The sequence below is a fragment of the Perognathus longimembris genome, chromosome 3, assembly GCF_023159225.1.
Source record: "Perognathus longimembris pacificus isolate PPM17 chromosome 3, ASM2315922v1, whole genome shotgun sequence".
NCBI classification, from domain to species: Eukaryota; Metazoa; Chordata; class Mammalia; order Rodentia; family Heteromyidae; genus Perognathus; species Perognathus longimembris.
Window position 1 is genome coordinate 85,234,361 of NC_063163.1, and position 17,057 is coordinate 85,251,417.

The 17,057-nt window shown below is 46.8% G+C and overlaps 2 protein-coding genes across 3 annotated transcripts in view; one reads left to right on the top strand and one right to left on the bottom strand.

Annotated features, from left to right (window-relative positions):
* Ptpn11 (protein tyrosine phosphatase non-receptor type 11) overlaps window positions 1-2,286 on the bottom strand; it is a 46,072-nt gene extending 43,786 nt beyond the window's left edge. For both annotated transcript variants that reach the window (XM_048342913.1, XM_048342912.1), the window contains exon 1: window positions 2,044-2,286. In XM_048342913.1, coding sequence (XP_048198870.1) covers window positions 2,044-2,057 — 14 coding nt within the window. In that variant the 5' untranslated portion in view covers window positions 2,058-2,286. The remainder of the gene's footprint in view (window positions 1-2,043) is intronic.
* A 5,414-nt stretch (window positions 2,287-7,700) lies between these two features.
* On the top strand, window positions 7,701-11,163 carry Rpl6 (ribosomal protein L6). The gene is made up of 6 exons (XM_048342914.1): window positions 7,701-7,946; window positions 8,033-8,131; window positions 9,129-9,272; window positions 9,654-9,702; window positions 10,480-10,664; window positions 10,975-11,163. Exons 1-6 carry the CDS (start codon window positions 7,701-7,703, stop codon window positions 11,125-11,127), a joined length of 876 nt encoding a protein of 291 aa, XP_048198871.1. The 3' UTR covers window positions 11,128-11,163.
* Window positions 11,164-17,057: the final 5,894 nt, after the last annotated feature.

The window sequence follows — 17,057 nt, forward strand, 5'->3', positions numbered from 1 at the left end:
AGCAGATCCTTACTTGTCTGGAAGAGCAGACACACGGAACAAAAGGCTCAATGACTATTTGACAGATTAAAGAATAGACAACTGTTTTATTTAAAAGCTCCCTAAAGAATTTGAGCATTTGAGGCCATACACTGTTCTGTTGAAATACAGCTATATATTACCCCGATCTGCAAGCACTTGCCAAGAGACCTGTCCAAGTCACTCACTTCCAAAGACTTCTCAATTTTTTTTTCATCCCTTTTTTTTGTTCCAGATCCTTGAGTGAGTACAATGCTGGTGTTTTGAGACACTCCTAATATTCTGAAAAGTGTCTTATTAACATAGCCCCCAACAGCCTGTTCAAATGTCTACAGCAGTAACTGTAAACTGGACATTATGGAAAAGAATAAACAATGGGGCTGGGCGAGGTGATGTGTGCCTGACTCCCAGCTATTCTGAGGCTGGGATAGGGAGGATAATGGTTCCAGGCCCGCCCAGACACAAAAGTTCACCACACACACACACACACACACACACACACACACACACACACACACACACTTCAACGCAAGAAAGTTGGGCATCATAGCGCCGGCTTGTCAGCCTGGCTACAGAGGAAAAGTAAATGTGAGACCCTATCTCAAAACAACCACAGCAGAAAGGGCTCAAGTGGTGGAGCATCTGAAAGTAAGCAGGAAGCTCTGAGTGCAAACCTCAGTACCAACCGCCTCCCCCCCTTAAAAAAAAAAAAAAAAAAAGACAATGGACCTTCTGTGTGAGTGTTGATACAAAATAGCAGCATCAAACCAAAGGTCGTGCCCGCATATATTTATTTATTTATTTATTTATTTATTTATTTATTTATTTTTGCCAGTCCTGGGATTTGAAAAAGAAGCAGCCCTGGCTTCTTTTCGCTGAAGGCTAGCACTCTACCACGTGAACCACAAGGCCATTTTTGGCTTTTTCTATATATGTGGTGCTGAAGAATTGAACCCAGGGCTTCATGTACACGAGGCAAGCACTCTACCACTAGGCCATATTCCCAGCCCCAACATACCAGTATTTAGCAACAAAGTTACAGCTTGCAAACGATTAGCAATAGTTACAAAATAATAATGGCAAAATGGTAATTAGCATTGGGGATGCTGGCTCTACCACTTATTAGGCTGAGTGATGTAAGGCAAGTTTAACTTCTAAACCTCAGTTTGCTCATCTTTAGAGTGGGAGAGTAGGCCTCATAGGAATGTTGTGAGGGTTACACATTAGTTATGAATAGTGTGAATGTCTTGGACTTCCAAAGCTTCTCTGGACGCCGCTCAATCAGCATCTCACTTTCAAAGCCTCAGTTTCCACAGCCGTAAAACCAGAACGTTGGTCGTTAGTTACCTGTCTTAGGAGGTTGTAGCGAAAGAGTAACTAGATAAAGATCCCTTCCCTCCCTCCTCCCGAAGCGAAGACGACGGAGGAAGGAAATACTCGTAGTGGCTGCAGATACCGTCAGTTTTTCCATTTCTGGCACGTGAGGAGCAGGGAGGAAAAGGACGTGCAAAGGGGGCATTCGGGGGTCCTGAGTGAAGTCCCAAATGCAGGGCAGCGGGCGGGGGCAAGGGGTGCCCGGGGCGGCTGGCAGATCTGCGGGCCGGGGCCCCGGCCGGCGACCCACGGAGCGAACGGGTTTATTTCGGAATCTCCATGAGGCAATTCTCATGAGGCAATGGGTCAGGAATGCGGCGCCAGGCCGGGCCGCCGGCGTCCGCGGCCCCCGGGGCGTCCCTACCTGCCCCCAGCGTCCCGACCGGAGTCCCCGGGACCGCGGGAGCCGGAACTCGGGGAGGCAGGAAATGAATGGGGACCCGCGGGGAGGGGGCGCGGAGGGCCAGGCCGCCCCCCCCGCCCGAGGCCAGGAGGCCGAGAACGGGGGTGGGGGAGCCCGAGCCCCCCACCACCACACACACATACCCGGGACTGAGCCCGGAGCCCGGCCCGGCGCCCCCTCCGGGAGGGGCCGGACGGAGGCGCCGCGGGCCGGGCCGAGGCCCCGCCGGGCCCCTCGGGGCTCCTCACCTCCGCGATGTCATGTTCCTCCCGCCCTCCGGCTCCGCGGCGGGCCCGCTCCTCGCTCAGGCTCCGCTGGGCCCCGTCACATCAGGCTGGCCCGAAAGGAGGCCGGCTAGGGACCGGACAGGGGGAGACGTTGCGGGGGGTGGCAGAGCCGGCCGGCCGCGCGCAGACCCCCCTCCAGGCCCGGGGGATCCCAGACTGTGCAGCCGCCCCCCAAACCCGGCTCGCTCCTCCTCCTCTCCTCCTCCTCCCCCGCCCCTCGGCGGCGGCGCCCCCGTGACGTCACCTCGCGCGACACCCGCCACCACTTCCTGCTTCCCGTCTGCCGGGGCTCGGGATGGCTGGTTCCGCCGGTCCCGCTGACCGGGATGGGGGTTTGTGGAGTCGCTACCGTCACCCATTCCCCAAACCCGGCGACTTCCTCCGTTAAGCATGGGCTGCGGGGTGGTGGCCTGCGCTCGATCGCAGCCCCGCCACCCGCTGCATTTCCTTCCCCACGCTCACAGCCAAGTTGAGCTCCGTAGCTCTCACATCTCACAGGCCCTGGGCTACTTTGTAATTGTGTGACCTCGGGAGAGTTGCGTACTTTTCTGAGCCTCGGGTTCCCCCTTCTTTAATGCCTGTGAAAATTAAAATAGTAATTCTATCCGTAGGCCTGTGTAGTAAATGTAATAATGTAGTAAACGTTTTAGTTGCGTTTTCTACTTGTGAGGCACTGTTTTACACAATAGGGTTATAACGGAGAGCAACCCCCGCCCCACCCCACCCCCACCAAGAAAGAAAAACCACTCGAGACATTCCTCTAAATCTTCTTGGTGTGGTTATTTTTGAGAATTTCACGTTGCCGTTGGGAGACCTGCAGTCTCCTATGTATGGAGTTATGTGCTACTGCACCCAGCTCTTCCTGTTGAGATGAGGAGGTGTCTCATTAACTCCTTGCCTAAGCTGGCCTTGAATCACGATCTTTTGGATCTCAGCTCCTGAGTGGCTAGACTACGGGCATGAAAAAAAACACACTAGAATTGGCTTTTCTTCAGAGCCTTTTATATCTCACACCCAAGTTTTTCTTTTTTTTCTTTTTTTCCAGTCCTGGGGCTTGAACTCAGGGCCTGAGCACTGTCCCTGGCTTCTTTTTGCTCAAGGCTAGCACTCTACCACTTGAGCCACAGTGCCACTTCCGGCTTTTTCTATATATACGTGGTGGTAAGGAATCAAACCCAGGGCTTCATGTATACTAGGCGACCACTTTAACACTAGGCCATATTCCCAGCCCCTTTTCTTTTATTTATGGTCCTTTATATCTCTATGCAGCATTTGTGTACACTTATGCCTAAATCATATGTATGTGTGCATGCACACACACACACATCTTCATATTTGCTTTATTTTTTTTGTTTTTGTTGCCAGTCCTGGGGCTTGAACTCAGGACCTGAGCACTGTCCCTGGCTTCTTTTTGCACAAGGCTACTAGCACTCTGCCACTTGAGCCACAGCGACACTTCCGGCTTTTTCTATATATATAGGTGGTGGTAAGGAATCAAAACCAGGGCTTCTACAAGGCGAGCACTTTACCACTAGGCCATATTCCCATCCCACATCTTCATATTTGCATGAACCCAGGGCCTAGGCACACTCCTGTAGTTTGTTTACTGAAGACTGGTGCTCTACACTTGAATCACAGCTCCACTTCTGGCTTTTTGGTGGTTAATTAGAGATAAGAGTCTCATGGACTTTCCTGCCCAGGCTGGCTTCAAACTGACCCTCAGATCTCAGCCTCTTGAATAGCTAGGATTATGGACATTAACCATCATTCAGTGCTTTGCTTCTCTGGGCTTCCTTGTTCACAGCTGGTACTACCACTGAGTCACGCCTCTAGTCCCATGTTTTCCTGGGTAATTGGAGAAGGCAGACTCTTTTGCCTTTCTGGCTTGGAAACAGTATCCTCTAGGACTCAGCCTCCAAGTACCTTGGATTTCAGGTATGAGCCACCAGCACCTAGCTCATTTGCGTCTTTCCCAAAGTAAACTATAAAGTCTTTGAATGCAGACCCTCATTGCCCTCCCAGACTTTCCTATACTATATTCTGTACAAATCTAACCTTGTCATTCCCATTATCTATGAAGCAGGTTCAAATACTTTAGCATTCATTTGAAATCCTCCATTCACTCATGAGGTTCTTCTAGACTTGACCCTTGACAACACCCTCATCTAGCAGTTTCCAAAGGCTTTTTCCTGTTTCCTGAATCTCTACTATACAAAATTTAGCTCTTTAGGATTATGTTTTTCAAACGTTTTTCTGTCTATAGAACTAAATGTCAGGGGCTGGGAATATGGCCTAGTGGTAAAGTGCTCGTCTCGTATACATGAAACCCTGGGTTCGATTCCTCAGCACCACATTTATAGATAAAAGCCAGAAGTGGCGCTGTGGCTCAAGTGGCAGAGTGCTAGCCTTGAGCAAAAAGAAGCCAGGGACAGTGCTCAGGCCCTGAGTCCACGCCCTAGGACTGGCAACAAAAACAAAACAAACAAAACTAAATGTCAGCCAAGCACTGATGGCTCATACCTAGCTACTCAGGAAGCTGAGATTTGAGGATCAAAATTCAAAGCCAGCCCAGGCAGGAAGGTCTGTGAAACTCTTATCTCCATTGAACACCAGAAAACAAGAAGTAGCTCTGTGGCTCAAGTGGTAGAGAGCTAGCCTTTGAGCTGAACAGCTCCAAGACAGCACCTAGGCCCTAAATTCCAGCCCCAGGACCGACAGGAAAAACACACACACACACACACACACACACACACACACAACTAAATGTCATACAAGATTCAGCTCCAACACAAGTAGCCGGTGCCTTTCTGCACCACACCCTTTGACCACTTTCTCAAAATAAACCAGAGGCCCCTTCCTATGTTCTTGAGTTGCTTGCTCATTCTTCTATCAACACCTAACACATTTCAGTGTCAGATGGCTGAGTCTTCTGTCTCTTCCCTTAGATTAAGAGCTCCTTTTAAGACACAGTCATCTTCATCTGTATGTATAGCCTGGCCCCTGGCTTTTAGCAATTTCAACAGATACTCATTTAAAGATATTTATTTTGTATTTCTCAACTTCAAAAGCAATACAATTTCCTTTTCATGTCACTTTATGTGTGTGTGTGTGTGTGTGTGTGTGTGTGTGTGTAAAATCTTCCTATGCCAACACTTACCTATAATAATGATTTGGTGAATATAGTTTTGTGGGGTGTTTTTTTTTTTTTGTTGTGCTAGTACTGGGGCTTCAACTTAGGGCCTCGCCATCTTTTTCTCTAGTCTGGTATGCTATCACTTGAGCCAACCCAACAGTGATGCTTTTTGCTGGTTTTGGTAATAAAGAGTTTCATAGGAGGCCAGTGCTGGTGGGTCATGCCTATAGTCCTACTACTCCTATAATCCTAGCTACTCAAGAGGCTGAGATCTGAGGATTGCAGCTTGAAGTTGGCTTGGGCAGGAAAGTCAGTGTGATTTTATCTCCAATAATCATACGCACACACACACACACACACACACACACACGGAGCTGCGACTTAAGTGGTAGGTAGAGTACTAGCCTTGAGCAAAAAAAAATAAAAAATAAAAAAATTCAAGGGCAGCATCCAGGCCCAGAGTACAGCCCCAAGTATTAAAACAAAACAAAACAAAAAGGTAAAATGTAATTAAAAGCAAAAGCAAGGGGCTGGGAATGTGGCCTAGCTGTAGAGTGCTTACCTAGCATGCATGAAGCCGTCAGTTTGACAACTCAGTATCACCTAAACAGAAAAAGCAGAAAGTGGTGCTGTGGCTCAAGTAGTAGAACTGTAGCCGTGAGCACAGAGAGGCTCAGGGACAGTGCTCAAGCTCTGAGTTCAAGCCCCAGGACTGGCAAATAAATGAATACGTAAAAAGCAAGCTAGTGATTTATTTTTACACAAGGTCATACTTTGCAGTCCAGGCTAGATTCAAACAGGCTCTTTTTGCCTGTATTAGGGTTTGAACTCAACTTAGCTTTTCTCCCAGTTCTGAGGTTTGAACTCAGGGCCTGGGCACTGTCCCTGGCTTCTTTTTGCTCAAGGCTGGCACTCTACCACTTGAGCCACAGTGCCATTCCAGCCTTTTCTGTTTATGTGGTGCTGAGGAATTGAACCCAGGGCTTCATGCATGCAAGGCAGGCACGCTACCCACTAAGCCATATTCCTGGCCCCTCACTTAGCTTTAAAAAAATTTTTTTTTAATTTTTTATTCTTTCGTGTCTGTTGCTGGGCTTGAACCCTAGGCCTGGGCACTGTCCTTGAGCTCTTCAGCTAGCACTCTATCACTTGAGCCACAGCGCCACTTCCTGTTTTCTGGTGATTAACTGGTGATAATAGTCTTATGGACTTTCCTGCCCAGGAAAGCTTTAAACTCCCATCCTCAGATCTCAGCCTCTAGGGCAGCTAGGATTACAGGCATGAGCCACCGGCACCCGGCCTCCGTTAGCTTGTTTTTTGGCCAGTCCTGGGCCTTGGACTCAGGGCCTGAGCACTGTCCCTGGCTTCTTTTTGCTCCCACAGCGCCACTTCTGGCCGTTTTCCATATATGTGGTGCTGGGGAATCGAACCAAGAGCTTCATGTGTAGGAGGCAAGCACTCTTGCCACTAGGCCATATTCCCACCCCCCGTTAGCTTTTTAACTCAAACCTAAGTCTTTACCACTTGAGCCACAACTCCATTTCCAGCCCAGCCTGAATTGAACCCTGATATTCGGATCTCAGCCTCCAGAGTCACTGGGATTCCGATAGAAGCCACCAGCGCTGGGCCAACGAAAACAGTTCCAATTTCAGGAATTACAACTTCATGTTGAAGGGAAAACTACATTTCCCATGATGCTCCATCCCGGAAGGAAGTTCAATAGACACCTCCCGTCATCACTTATAGACCGGAAGCCGGGAACCTAGTTCTCTTTCCCGTCTTGCAAGGTAAGAATGGCTGCCGCCTCTGCAAGACTGAATTTCAGGACTCCCCCAATCCTTCGCCATCTGAGACCGGAGGATACTAATTTGACACCTACAACGGCCGAACGTGCCCACATTCAACTTAGAGGCCTCCCCGGACTTTTTATTTCTTTCTCTCGGGTTGGAGGGGAGCGAAGGAGGGTGGGTGGGGAGCGGACAAGGCCCCGGCCGGTTGTCGCCTTGGACCAGGGAGACGAGGCCCCTGCGGGGTGCCGTAGCGAGCTACGCTTGTGACGAGAGCGACCGCGCGACCACGCGCGCTTCTGAGCCCTGGCTGAGGTTCCCGAGTTTGCCTCCGAGTTGGCCTCAGCCACGTTGGAGCCTGCGGCCTCGGCCAAAACCTCCTTTACGCCCCCCTGGGCTTCCCCTGGAGCCGCTGGCTTTATGCTGGGCCCGGTGTGTTAAGTTTTTCCTGATCCACAAAACGGACAGTAATGACTTGAGGACTTTCGGCTGCAAAGTAGCAAAATCCTCAAGTGTCAGAAGATGATAGCGTGTTAGCTGCATGAGGTTTAAGGGTAGAATTTGGAAGAAAGGTATGCCTTAGAGGTTGGGGGGAATACTTGGAGAACCTAGGCCCTCTCTGTAGTTCAATTTAGAATTGGCTTTGTTGTGGGCTGATTGATGAGCGGCTTTTTTTTTTTAACTTTTAATATCGATAGATGGCGGGTGAAAAGGCTGAGAAGCCGGACACTAAGGAGAAGAAACCTAAAGCCAAGAAGGCTGGTGCCGATGGCAAGGTGAAGAAGGCTGCCCCTAAGTCCAAGTCCAAAAAAAAGCCCAGGAAAGGGACTCCCCACTGCAGCCGAAACCCGGTCCTGGTCAGAGGAATTGGCAGATACTCGCGGTCTGCTATGTATTCCAGAAAAGCCATGTACAAGAGGAAGTACTCGGCTGCTAAGTCTAAGGTAAGGAAGGGAAAGAAATCGCTGGCCTTTAACACCTGAACCTTAATTGTCTGGTTCTGACCTTTTTGATGCCTTTGTCCTTGTAGGTTGAAAAGAAAAAGAAGGAGAAAGTTCTTGCTACTGTCACAAAACCAGTTGGTGGTGACAAGAACGGAGGTACCCGGGTGGTTAAGCTTCGAAAAATGGTAAGACTTGATATGGTGATATGGTTATTATTAGACCACTGGTTTTACTAGGTATGCCCAGTCTCCTGCACTGCCAAGGGACTGGGGAGATAGTGTTGTATTTTATTTTGCTAGTCCTAGTAATGTGTTTGGTGTGTTATTTTCCAGTAAGTGGATTGACAATTCTAAAATCCAGTTTTGAGAGATTTGTTTTCCTTTGAACAAAATGAGTAAGGCATAGGGAGGCATGTTTTTGTGAGGATGAGTTGTAGTGTTAGGGATATGACATATTTGATTTTCTTAGCTTGGCACTTCCTATTCAGGTGCTTTACCACTTGAGCCATGCCTCCAGCCTGCTTTAGTTGGAAACCAAGCTTTATCTCCATTGTATGTGTACTTAATTGGTAATTGCTGATAAGTCTCAAGGACTTTACTTCCTGTTTTGAACCATAATCCTCAGATCTCAGCCTCCTGAGTAGCTATGCATGAGCCACCCTTGCCTGGACTACATTCAAAGTTGGCAACAAGAAAAGGCTTGTGTGGGAGTAGTTGTCATGAAGTTTAGCTTTACCCCAAGTTCACAGAAGTAACTTTATTGCCACTCTGAATCCTCAGCTCAGTGAGTTCCATCCTGCTTTACACATCACATGGAAGGTGCAGAGCAGTAATGATCTAAATATAAAATCTACTGGGGAGGGGGCTGGGCATGTGGCCTAGTGGTAGAGTGCTTGCCTCATACATGAAGACCTGGGTTTGATTCCCCAGTACCACATATATAGAAAAAAGCCAGAAGTGGTACTGTGGCTCAAGTGGTAGAGTGCTAGCCTTGAGCAAAAATCAAGCCAGGGACAGTGCTCAGGCCCTGAGTCCCAAGCCCCAGGACTGGCCAGAAAAACAGGAAAAAATCTACTGGGGAAACTAGAAGAGGAAGATAGAGCATTGGCGTTTCAGATCAGTTGTGGACTGTTACCAAAGGTCCTATGCACTTAAGTAATTTGAAATCATGTATTCTTTCCAGCCAAGATACTACCCCACTGAAGATGTGCCTCGGAAGCTGCTGAGCCATGGCAAGAAGCCCTTTAGTCAGCATGTGCGAAGGCTGCGAGGCAGCATCACTCCAGGGACCATCCTCATCATCCTCACTGGGCGCCACAGAGGCAAGGTGAGCACGCTGCCCTAGCTGGAGGGGCAGTGCCAGTGGGCTTGATGGAATTCCTGGGTTCCGTCCACTCTGTGGCCAAGCATTTTAGCATTGACATGCTTGTTGTCCACACACCATTCGTTCGTCATTGTATTTCATCTGGTGTAAACAAAAATTAGGTTCCCGTTTCCTACGGCAAGTTTGTGGTATGTAGTAATTGCTTACTGTTTATATTGTGCAAATGGTGCCAAGTTCACTTGCAGGACACCTATTCAATTTAGTTTGGGGTCCTGTTGTGGCTACTCCCTGACCTGAGCCATGTACATATATTTTTATGGCTATGGTTTAATTAATACAGAAGTCAGTTTTTAATTGCAGAAAACTGTTTTGTTTGGCTTTCAGAGAGTGGTTTTCTTGAAGCAGCTGGGCAGTGGCTTACTACTTGTGACTGGTAAGAAAATCCAGGTGCTATCCTATACAGATATACTGGCCAATTGGGGTTTAACTTAGGACCTGGGTGATGCCTTTGAGCTTTTTTTGCTCAGGGCTATTACACTACTACTTGAGCCACAGCTCTACTTCCAGATATTAGAGATAGGAATCTCACAGGCTTTTCTCTCTGGACTGACTTTGAACCTGGGTCCTTAGATCTCAGCCTCCTGAGTAGCTAGGATTACAGGTCTGAACCAACATTGGCTAGCCCTATGGTTTTTATGTGCTCTGAAGTTCAGCTTTTAAAAGCTTGTAGCTTTGTATATACAGTTGCTCCACCTGCGTAGGAGTTTGCTATTACTAAGGTGTGAGATGTGACGCATTACTGTGTGGATTTGTGGGCTAAATGTAGGCAGGTATTGGGCTTTCTGTGGCAACATGTCAAATAAACTGTTAGTACTGTATGGAATGGTGGGCTGTTGGCTTTGAGGAAATAGTCCTGTGTAAACTTGCATTTGAGCTGTCATTGGCATCCCGATGACGTTTTTTAACTAATGAGAAGTGAATTGTTCTTTCCAGGCAAACATTGTGGACAGGGTTGTGTGTATCAGGGTGCAGTTGATTAGGGACCTCTGATTTTGACCAGCCTTGGGTCACTTGGAAGTACTAAAGAGGGAAAGACCCCTGAACATACTGGAGATCTTGGGTACCTGGAATGTCTGGGTTCTCCCACATCAGGCTTTGCCTGCTCAACTATTGTGAAGCGTTTTTCTTACCTCACTACCTTCTTTCTCAGGACCTCTGTCCCTCAATCGTGTTCCTCTGCGTAGAACACATCAGAAGTTTGTTATTGCCACCTCCACAAAAATTGATATCAGCAAGGTGAAGATCCCCAAGCACCTCACCGATGAGTACTTCAAGAAGAAGAAGCTGCGGAAGCCCAGACACCAGGAGGGCGAGATCTTCGACACAGAAAAAGAGGTGCGTTTTTTGTCACCTGCCTTCTGCTGTGGCACAGGTCCTTATGATGGTGAGGGTAGAGTCCTTTAGTTTTTACTACTGAGCTAAAACTTAGTTACAAAGCTTTTGGGGACTCTAGGGATGCCCTTATCTGTCATTGACACAATTAAGAAGAAACAAGCCATTACTTTCATTGTACAAAGACATGGTCTTTCACAGCTCCAGTGTAAGAGTTGGCAAGGCTGCCTTAACTGCTTACTGTTTTCTGTAATATACCCCAAAAGGGAATTGTGTAGTATTTTCTGTGCTAATTGTTTCATTTTCTCTTTAGAAATACGAGGTTACAGAGCAGCGCAAGGTTGATCAGAAAGCAGTGGACTCACAAATTCTACCCAAAATCAAAGCTGTTCCTCAACTCCAAGGCTACATGAGATCTCTTTTTGCTCTAACAAATGGGATTTATCCTCATAAAATAGTGTTCTAAACTTACTAAGAGCCTAATTAAATCATTTATAAGTTTTGTTTGTGTTCTTGTTTATTTTCTTTGGCTTTCTTTTTGGTTTTGCTTAGAAAAGGGGTTACTGAAATGTTAATGATCAAAGGACTGGGTTCAAGCCAGCTTAGGCTGTGTACAGTGTCCCAGGCCTGCTTATTTTCACCCAGGTGCCAAGTGGTTTATGACTGATCCTAGCTACTTGAAACTGGGAAGGGTCGCAGTTTCAAGCCTAGCCTGGGCAGAAAAGACTGTTTCCATTGGTGCCTAGGTGTGGCGACCTGTGCTAGATCCTGAAGCAATGAGAGGCAGAGTTGGGAGGTTTGCACTATAGGCTAGCCTGTGCAGGAAAGCCTGGCTCCTGCTGTAATCTTAGCTGTTCACTCAGGTGGCTGAGATCCCTTGGTCATGGTTTCAATCCATCCAGGACAGGAAAGTTTCAGAGTTGTATTGGCCAGCAAAAAGCTGGGAGTAGAGGTGTACCCTTAAGTGGCTCAGTCCCAGTACTGACACAAAAATGTCCACAATACTCCATCTCAGGGTTGGCAGTATAGCACAGCTGAGGGACTGCTAACCAATGAGTGAGAGTGGCTGGCACTAATTTCAAATCCAGGTTTGGACCCTAAGAAAGACTCCCATCTCACCAAAAGTTAGTTGTATTCATCTATAATAAACTTTTTTAGAGGCAATGTCTTGCTTTGTTCCCCCTCCAATTTCATGATCTGGAAGGCCCATTACATAACTCATAACTATTTGAAAAGGTAAATTTCTGGCTCCTGGTCAATAAGTAAAGCACTTGCTCATGATCTAGATTAATTCCACAGCATGGCAAGAATTAAAATATTTCTCCCTTTTTGGAAAACCAGATACTGGGTGTGAGGGGCCAGTTCAAAGCATCACTCCAGTGTTTACTCTGCAAGCACAGGCTTGCAGTCTTTTCTGACTCCTGGTGCTATAATGTAAGAGGTGTGCCACTGCATCTGGTTCTATCCTCTAGTAAGGTCACGTTCATAAATTCAGAACTTATGTAGACATGATTTTTTGCCGTTTTGGTTTTGGTTTTTGGGGTTTTTTTGCCAATGCTGGGGCTTGGGACTCAAAGCCTGAGCACTGTTCCTGGTTTCTTTTTGCTCAAGGCTAGCACTCTACCCCTTGAGCCACAGCGCCCCTTCTGGCTTTTCCTATATATGTGGTGCTGAGGAATCGAACCCAGGGCTTCATGTACACAAGGAAAGCACTCTACCACTAGGCCAAATTCCCATCCCTGTAGACATAAGTTTTAAAGGAACACTTCAGCCCAACATCCTACAATAAAAAGCTTAGAAAGATGGGTGCCAGTGGCTCACACCTTTGATCCTATGTACTCAGGGACCATGGTTCAAAGCCAGCTCAGGCAGGCAAGTCCTTAAGATTTAATCAGCCAAAAAGGCCAGAAGTGGAGCTGTGGCTCAAAGTTCTAGAGGGCTACCCTTGAGCACAAAACCTCAGAGACAGTGCCCAAACTCTTGAGTTCAGACACAAAGAAAAATCAGCACATACACACACAAAATCAGAGACATTAACCAGTGAAAAGCTAGAAATGAAGATGTGTCTGGAGTGTGGTCCTGAGTGAAAAAAGCTAGAGAGGCCTTCCTTGGGGGGTTGGGGATTTAGCTCACTGGGAGAGACTGCTGGCAAGTACAAGGCCCTGAGTTTGGTCCTCAGCTCTGACGGGGGGGGGGGGGGGGGGGGGGGGGGGGCGGAGGGGGAGGTGGGGGGGGGTTGAGTTCAAATACCTTCAGGATGCATGGACACACGAAACACAGACATGGGCATTCAATTTAATACAGGAAAAAGATGGAGAATTAAGAATAAATGTTCCCAGTCTATCACAGACCTGCAGCTAAAGCCCAGGAAAATATATGATAGGACACATGAGCTACCAGAACTTTGCTGGGTTAGCTGGAAAATCAGGAAGTAGCTTGATAACCAGTCTAGAGAAAGAAAGAAAGAAAGAAAAAAAAAACCTGGGGCAAAAAATAATATGCTAGGGGCTGGGGATATGGCCTAGTGGCAAGAGCGCTTGCCTCTTATACATGAAGCCCTCGGTTCGATTCCCCAGCACCACATATACAGAAAATGGCCAGAAGTGGCGCTGTGGCTCAAGTGGCAGAGTGCTAGCCTTGAGCAAAAGGAAGCCAGGGACAGTGCTCAGGCCCTGAGTCCAAGGCCCAGGACTGGCAAAAAAAAAAAAATAATAATAATAATATGCTAGTAATACAGACAATTGTGAAAAATCTCATCAACCTATCTTTTTTAGTGTTAGTCCTGAGACTGAACTCAGAACCTGTCCTTGAGCGTTTATGCTTGGGGCTAACACTATACTACTTTAGCTACAACTCACTTCTGGCTTTTTGGTGGTTAATTGGTAAGAATCACAGACTTTACTACCTGGGCTGACTTTGTACCTCCAAGTTATAGGCATGAGCTACTAGCATCTAGCAAGATGCCGTTTAAATGGACGTAGATTTTTCTCTCTCAGCTTCAAAATTTGATCCTCTGATCTCAGCTTCCTGAAGAGTTAGGATAACAGGCGTGAGCCACTGGTGCCTGGCTGATTTAATCTAAATTTTGCGTCATGGTGGAATGGATGAAATTTCCAAGTGGAATAGTGGAAAATTCTGCTGTAGCAATGCCTCTGGTGACCACCAAGGGGCACTGAAGCACACATCATGGTCCAGATCTCCATGGTGTTATTTCTCAAAGGGAGAGCTACATTTAATGCTGCCTCATCTTAGGGCGGGTCATCCCGGTGGAGGCCTGTTCCTTCCTTCTGCTATTTCAGCAGAGCCCCAAGGAGAATTTCTCCCTGCTCGTTTTCAAATACCTCTACTCTGATTTACCTATTGCTTCAGAGACCCACCCAGGAGTCCAAACAATCTTCCTTGAAATGCTCTCAGATCCCTTAGAAAGACTTCCAATAGGGGTGTGTTTGTTTCCTCTTTGAGATTGTGATTAGTTGGATGCAAATAGTCTAAAATAGTCTATCCTTCCCACAGGTTTTGACTGTGTGTGTGTGTGTGTGTGTGTAAAAGAGAGAGAGATGGAGAGAGAGAGAGTGCACAGATGACTTCGTGTGCTTTCTCCTTGGTGTTTTGAAAGGCTTTAAGCATGAATATGGCTGCCCCAGCTCGAACTATTTTCAAGCTCTATGATGGTTATGCAGCCTTGCTTATCTCCAGGCTACACTTGCATATTTTCAGGCCCAAGGATTACAGACTCATTTCAAGCATCAGCTGGCACAGAGGATTCAATAGAAGAAAGTGATATCACAAAATCCCAGAGGGCCTGTTTGAGCCAAGGCCAGTGCCTATCACGTCAGCCCGGGTGTCGGGAGATGGTCTCCATCAACAAACTCACTCCCTCTTGGGGAGACACCTCCCAGGGGTGACTGAGGTTCAGCCTACCAAGAGCTTTCTGCTTGCCCCCATGCTACCTTTTATTCTGAATTTGGGCTACGTCAATGTTTTCCTTGTTCATGTTCCCATTCTGTTCCTCTATTCTCAAATGTAAGAGTAGAAAGGACCATTCTAAAGACAGAAAGGCACAGCCATAAAACTTTCTGCTCGTGAATGGCTGTTGCTGTTGCGTGCGCATGCGCATGTGTATACGTGTATATGTGTTTTGTCTTTTCTAAATATGGATTCTCTTCTTATAGGCTGCCAGTATGAAGTTCTTTTGATCAGAGACTTTCTTTGTCTTGCCGATCTCTTCTAAAAATTCCCACTAAATGGTCTTATTTCCAGAAAGGGTTCTATAAATATTAATTCATCAGCTGCCTCAGCAAGGTACAATAGCAGTCCTGTAGTCCTATGACTAATTACTGTTGCTAAAATATTAAATAACTATTCATTATGCAATCTAAGACATTTAAGCTCCAGATATGTTCCATTTTCCTTAATTAGAGGGAAAGACAATCATTTCTAGGCATCTTGACTCCTGATCTTGAAATACAAACATGTAAGCGTAGAAGATCCCAACTCTTCTGAGGCAGAGGCAGGAGAACCACAAGCTCAAGACCAGCTTGACTAATATTAAGACCTTGTCTCAAAAAAAACAAAAAGAAAGAAATGGTAGCGGGGGCTAAGAATATGGCCTAGTGGCAAGAGAGCTTGCCTCATATACATGAAGCCCTGGGTTCGATTCCCCAGCTCCACATATATAGAGAATGGCCAGAAGTGGCGCTGTGGCTCAGGTGGCAGAGTGCTAGCCTTCAGCAAAAAGAAGCCAGGGACAGTGCTCAGGCCCTGAGTCCGAGCTCCAGGACTGGCCAAAAATAAAAAAAAGAAGAAGAAAAGAAATGGTAGTTTCTCTGTACAACACCTTAATAAAACAATATAATTTTTTAAGGCAAGAGGTATGTCTCAAGTGGTAGAACACCTGCCTAGCACAAGGGCCTAAGTACAAATACTAACTTCTCCAAAATATAAACAAAACAAAGCAGACAACAACAAAAAAAGAGCAGGAAAAAAATTTGAGGTACCAAGCTGCCTCTTTATGTATTTTGCTGTTATTATTATTAGTTTTTGTGGGGATTTTTTGTTTTTTGCCAGTCCTAAGGTTTGCACTCAAGGCCTGTCTCTGAGTCTCTTTGTGCTCAGGGATAGACCTCTACCACTTTGTCGGGAGCCGAGCTAGCAGCTAAGCTCATCCTGACCTCTGGCTGTGCCAATATCGCCAGGATATGCTAGATGCAAGGACATTTGTTCACAGCCACTATCTGGAATTGCTTTGCTATGTCCCCACCTGGCTATGTCCGCTGGAGTAGATTCCTATGTTAATCAACCTTATCCTGTGTTTACTGTAATCAAATGTTGCAAACTTCAAAGCCTCTTTGTGTTCTTGAATTTTAACAACCCTATGCTATTCCCTGGTTCCAAAACTGCATATAAACTGGGAGTTAAGAATAAACTTGGCTGCAGTCTTGAGTTTCAATCTCAAGATGCAGACCTCCCATACCCCATCTTTGCCTCTTGTCTTTTTTTCTCTTGTCTTTTATTTTTCCTTTTCTTTAATCCTGCCCCCCTCATTCAGGATTCCCTTTTCACTGCCGGCTGGATCAGCAGACCACTTGAGCCACTGCCACTTCCAGCCTTTTCTTTCCTTTCCTTTTTTTCCTTTTTCCTTTCCTTTCCTTTCTGTTTTGTTCCTTTCTATTCCTTTCCTTCTTTTCTTTTCGCCAGTCCTGGGGCTTGGACTCAGGGCCTGAGCACTGTCCCTGGCTTCTTTTTGCTCAGGGCTAGCACTCTGCCACTTGAGCCACAGCACCACTTCTGGCCATTTTCTATATATGTGGTGCTGGGGAATCGAACCCAGGGCTTCATGTATACAAAGCAAGCACTCTTGCCACTAGGCAATATTCCCAGCCTATCCCTGGCTTCTTTTTGCTCAAGGCTAGCACTCTATTTCTTGAGTCACAGTGCCACTTCCATCTTTTTCTGTTTAATTGGTGCTGAGTAATCGAACCCAGGGCTTCATGCATGCTAGACAAGCACTCTACTGCTAAACCACAATCCCAGCCTCCACTTCCAGCTTTTTCTGAGTAGTTTATTGGAGATAAGTGTCTCATAGACTTTCCTGCCTGGGCTGGATTTGAACTTCAAACCTCAGATCCCAGCCTCCTGAGTAGCTAGGATTATAGATGTGAGCCACTGGCGTCCGGCTTATTATTATTTTTTGTTGGGTGTGGGGCTTGAACTCCAGGCCTGGCTCTGTCCCTGAGGTTTCTCACTCAAGTCTAGCCCTCTATCACTTTGAGACACAGTGCCACTTTTGGTTTTTGAGTGGTGAACTGTGGATAAATGTCTTACAAGGACTTTTCTGCCTGGGATGGCTTCAAACCCACAATCCTCAAATCTCAGCCTCCTGAGTAACTAGGGTTA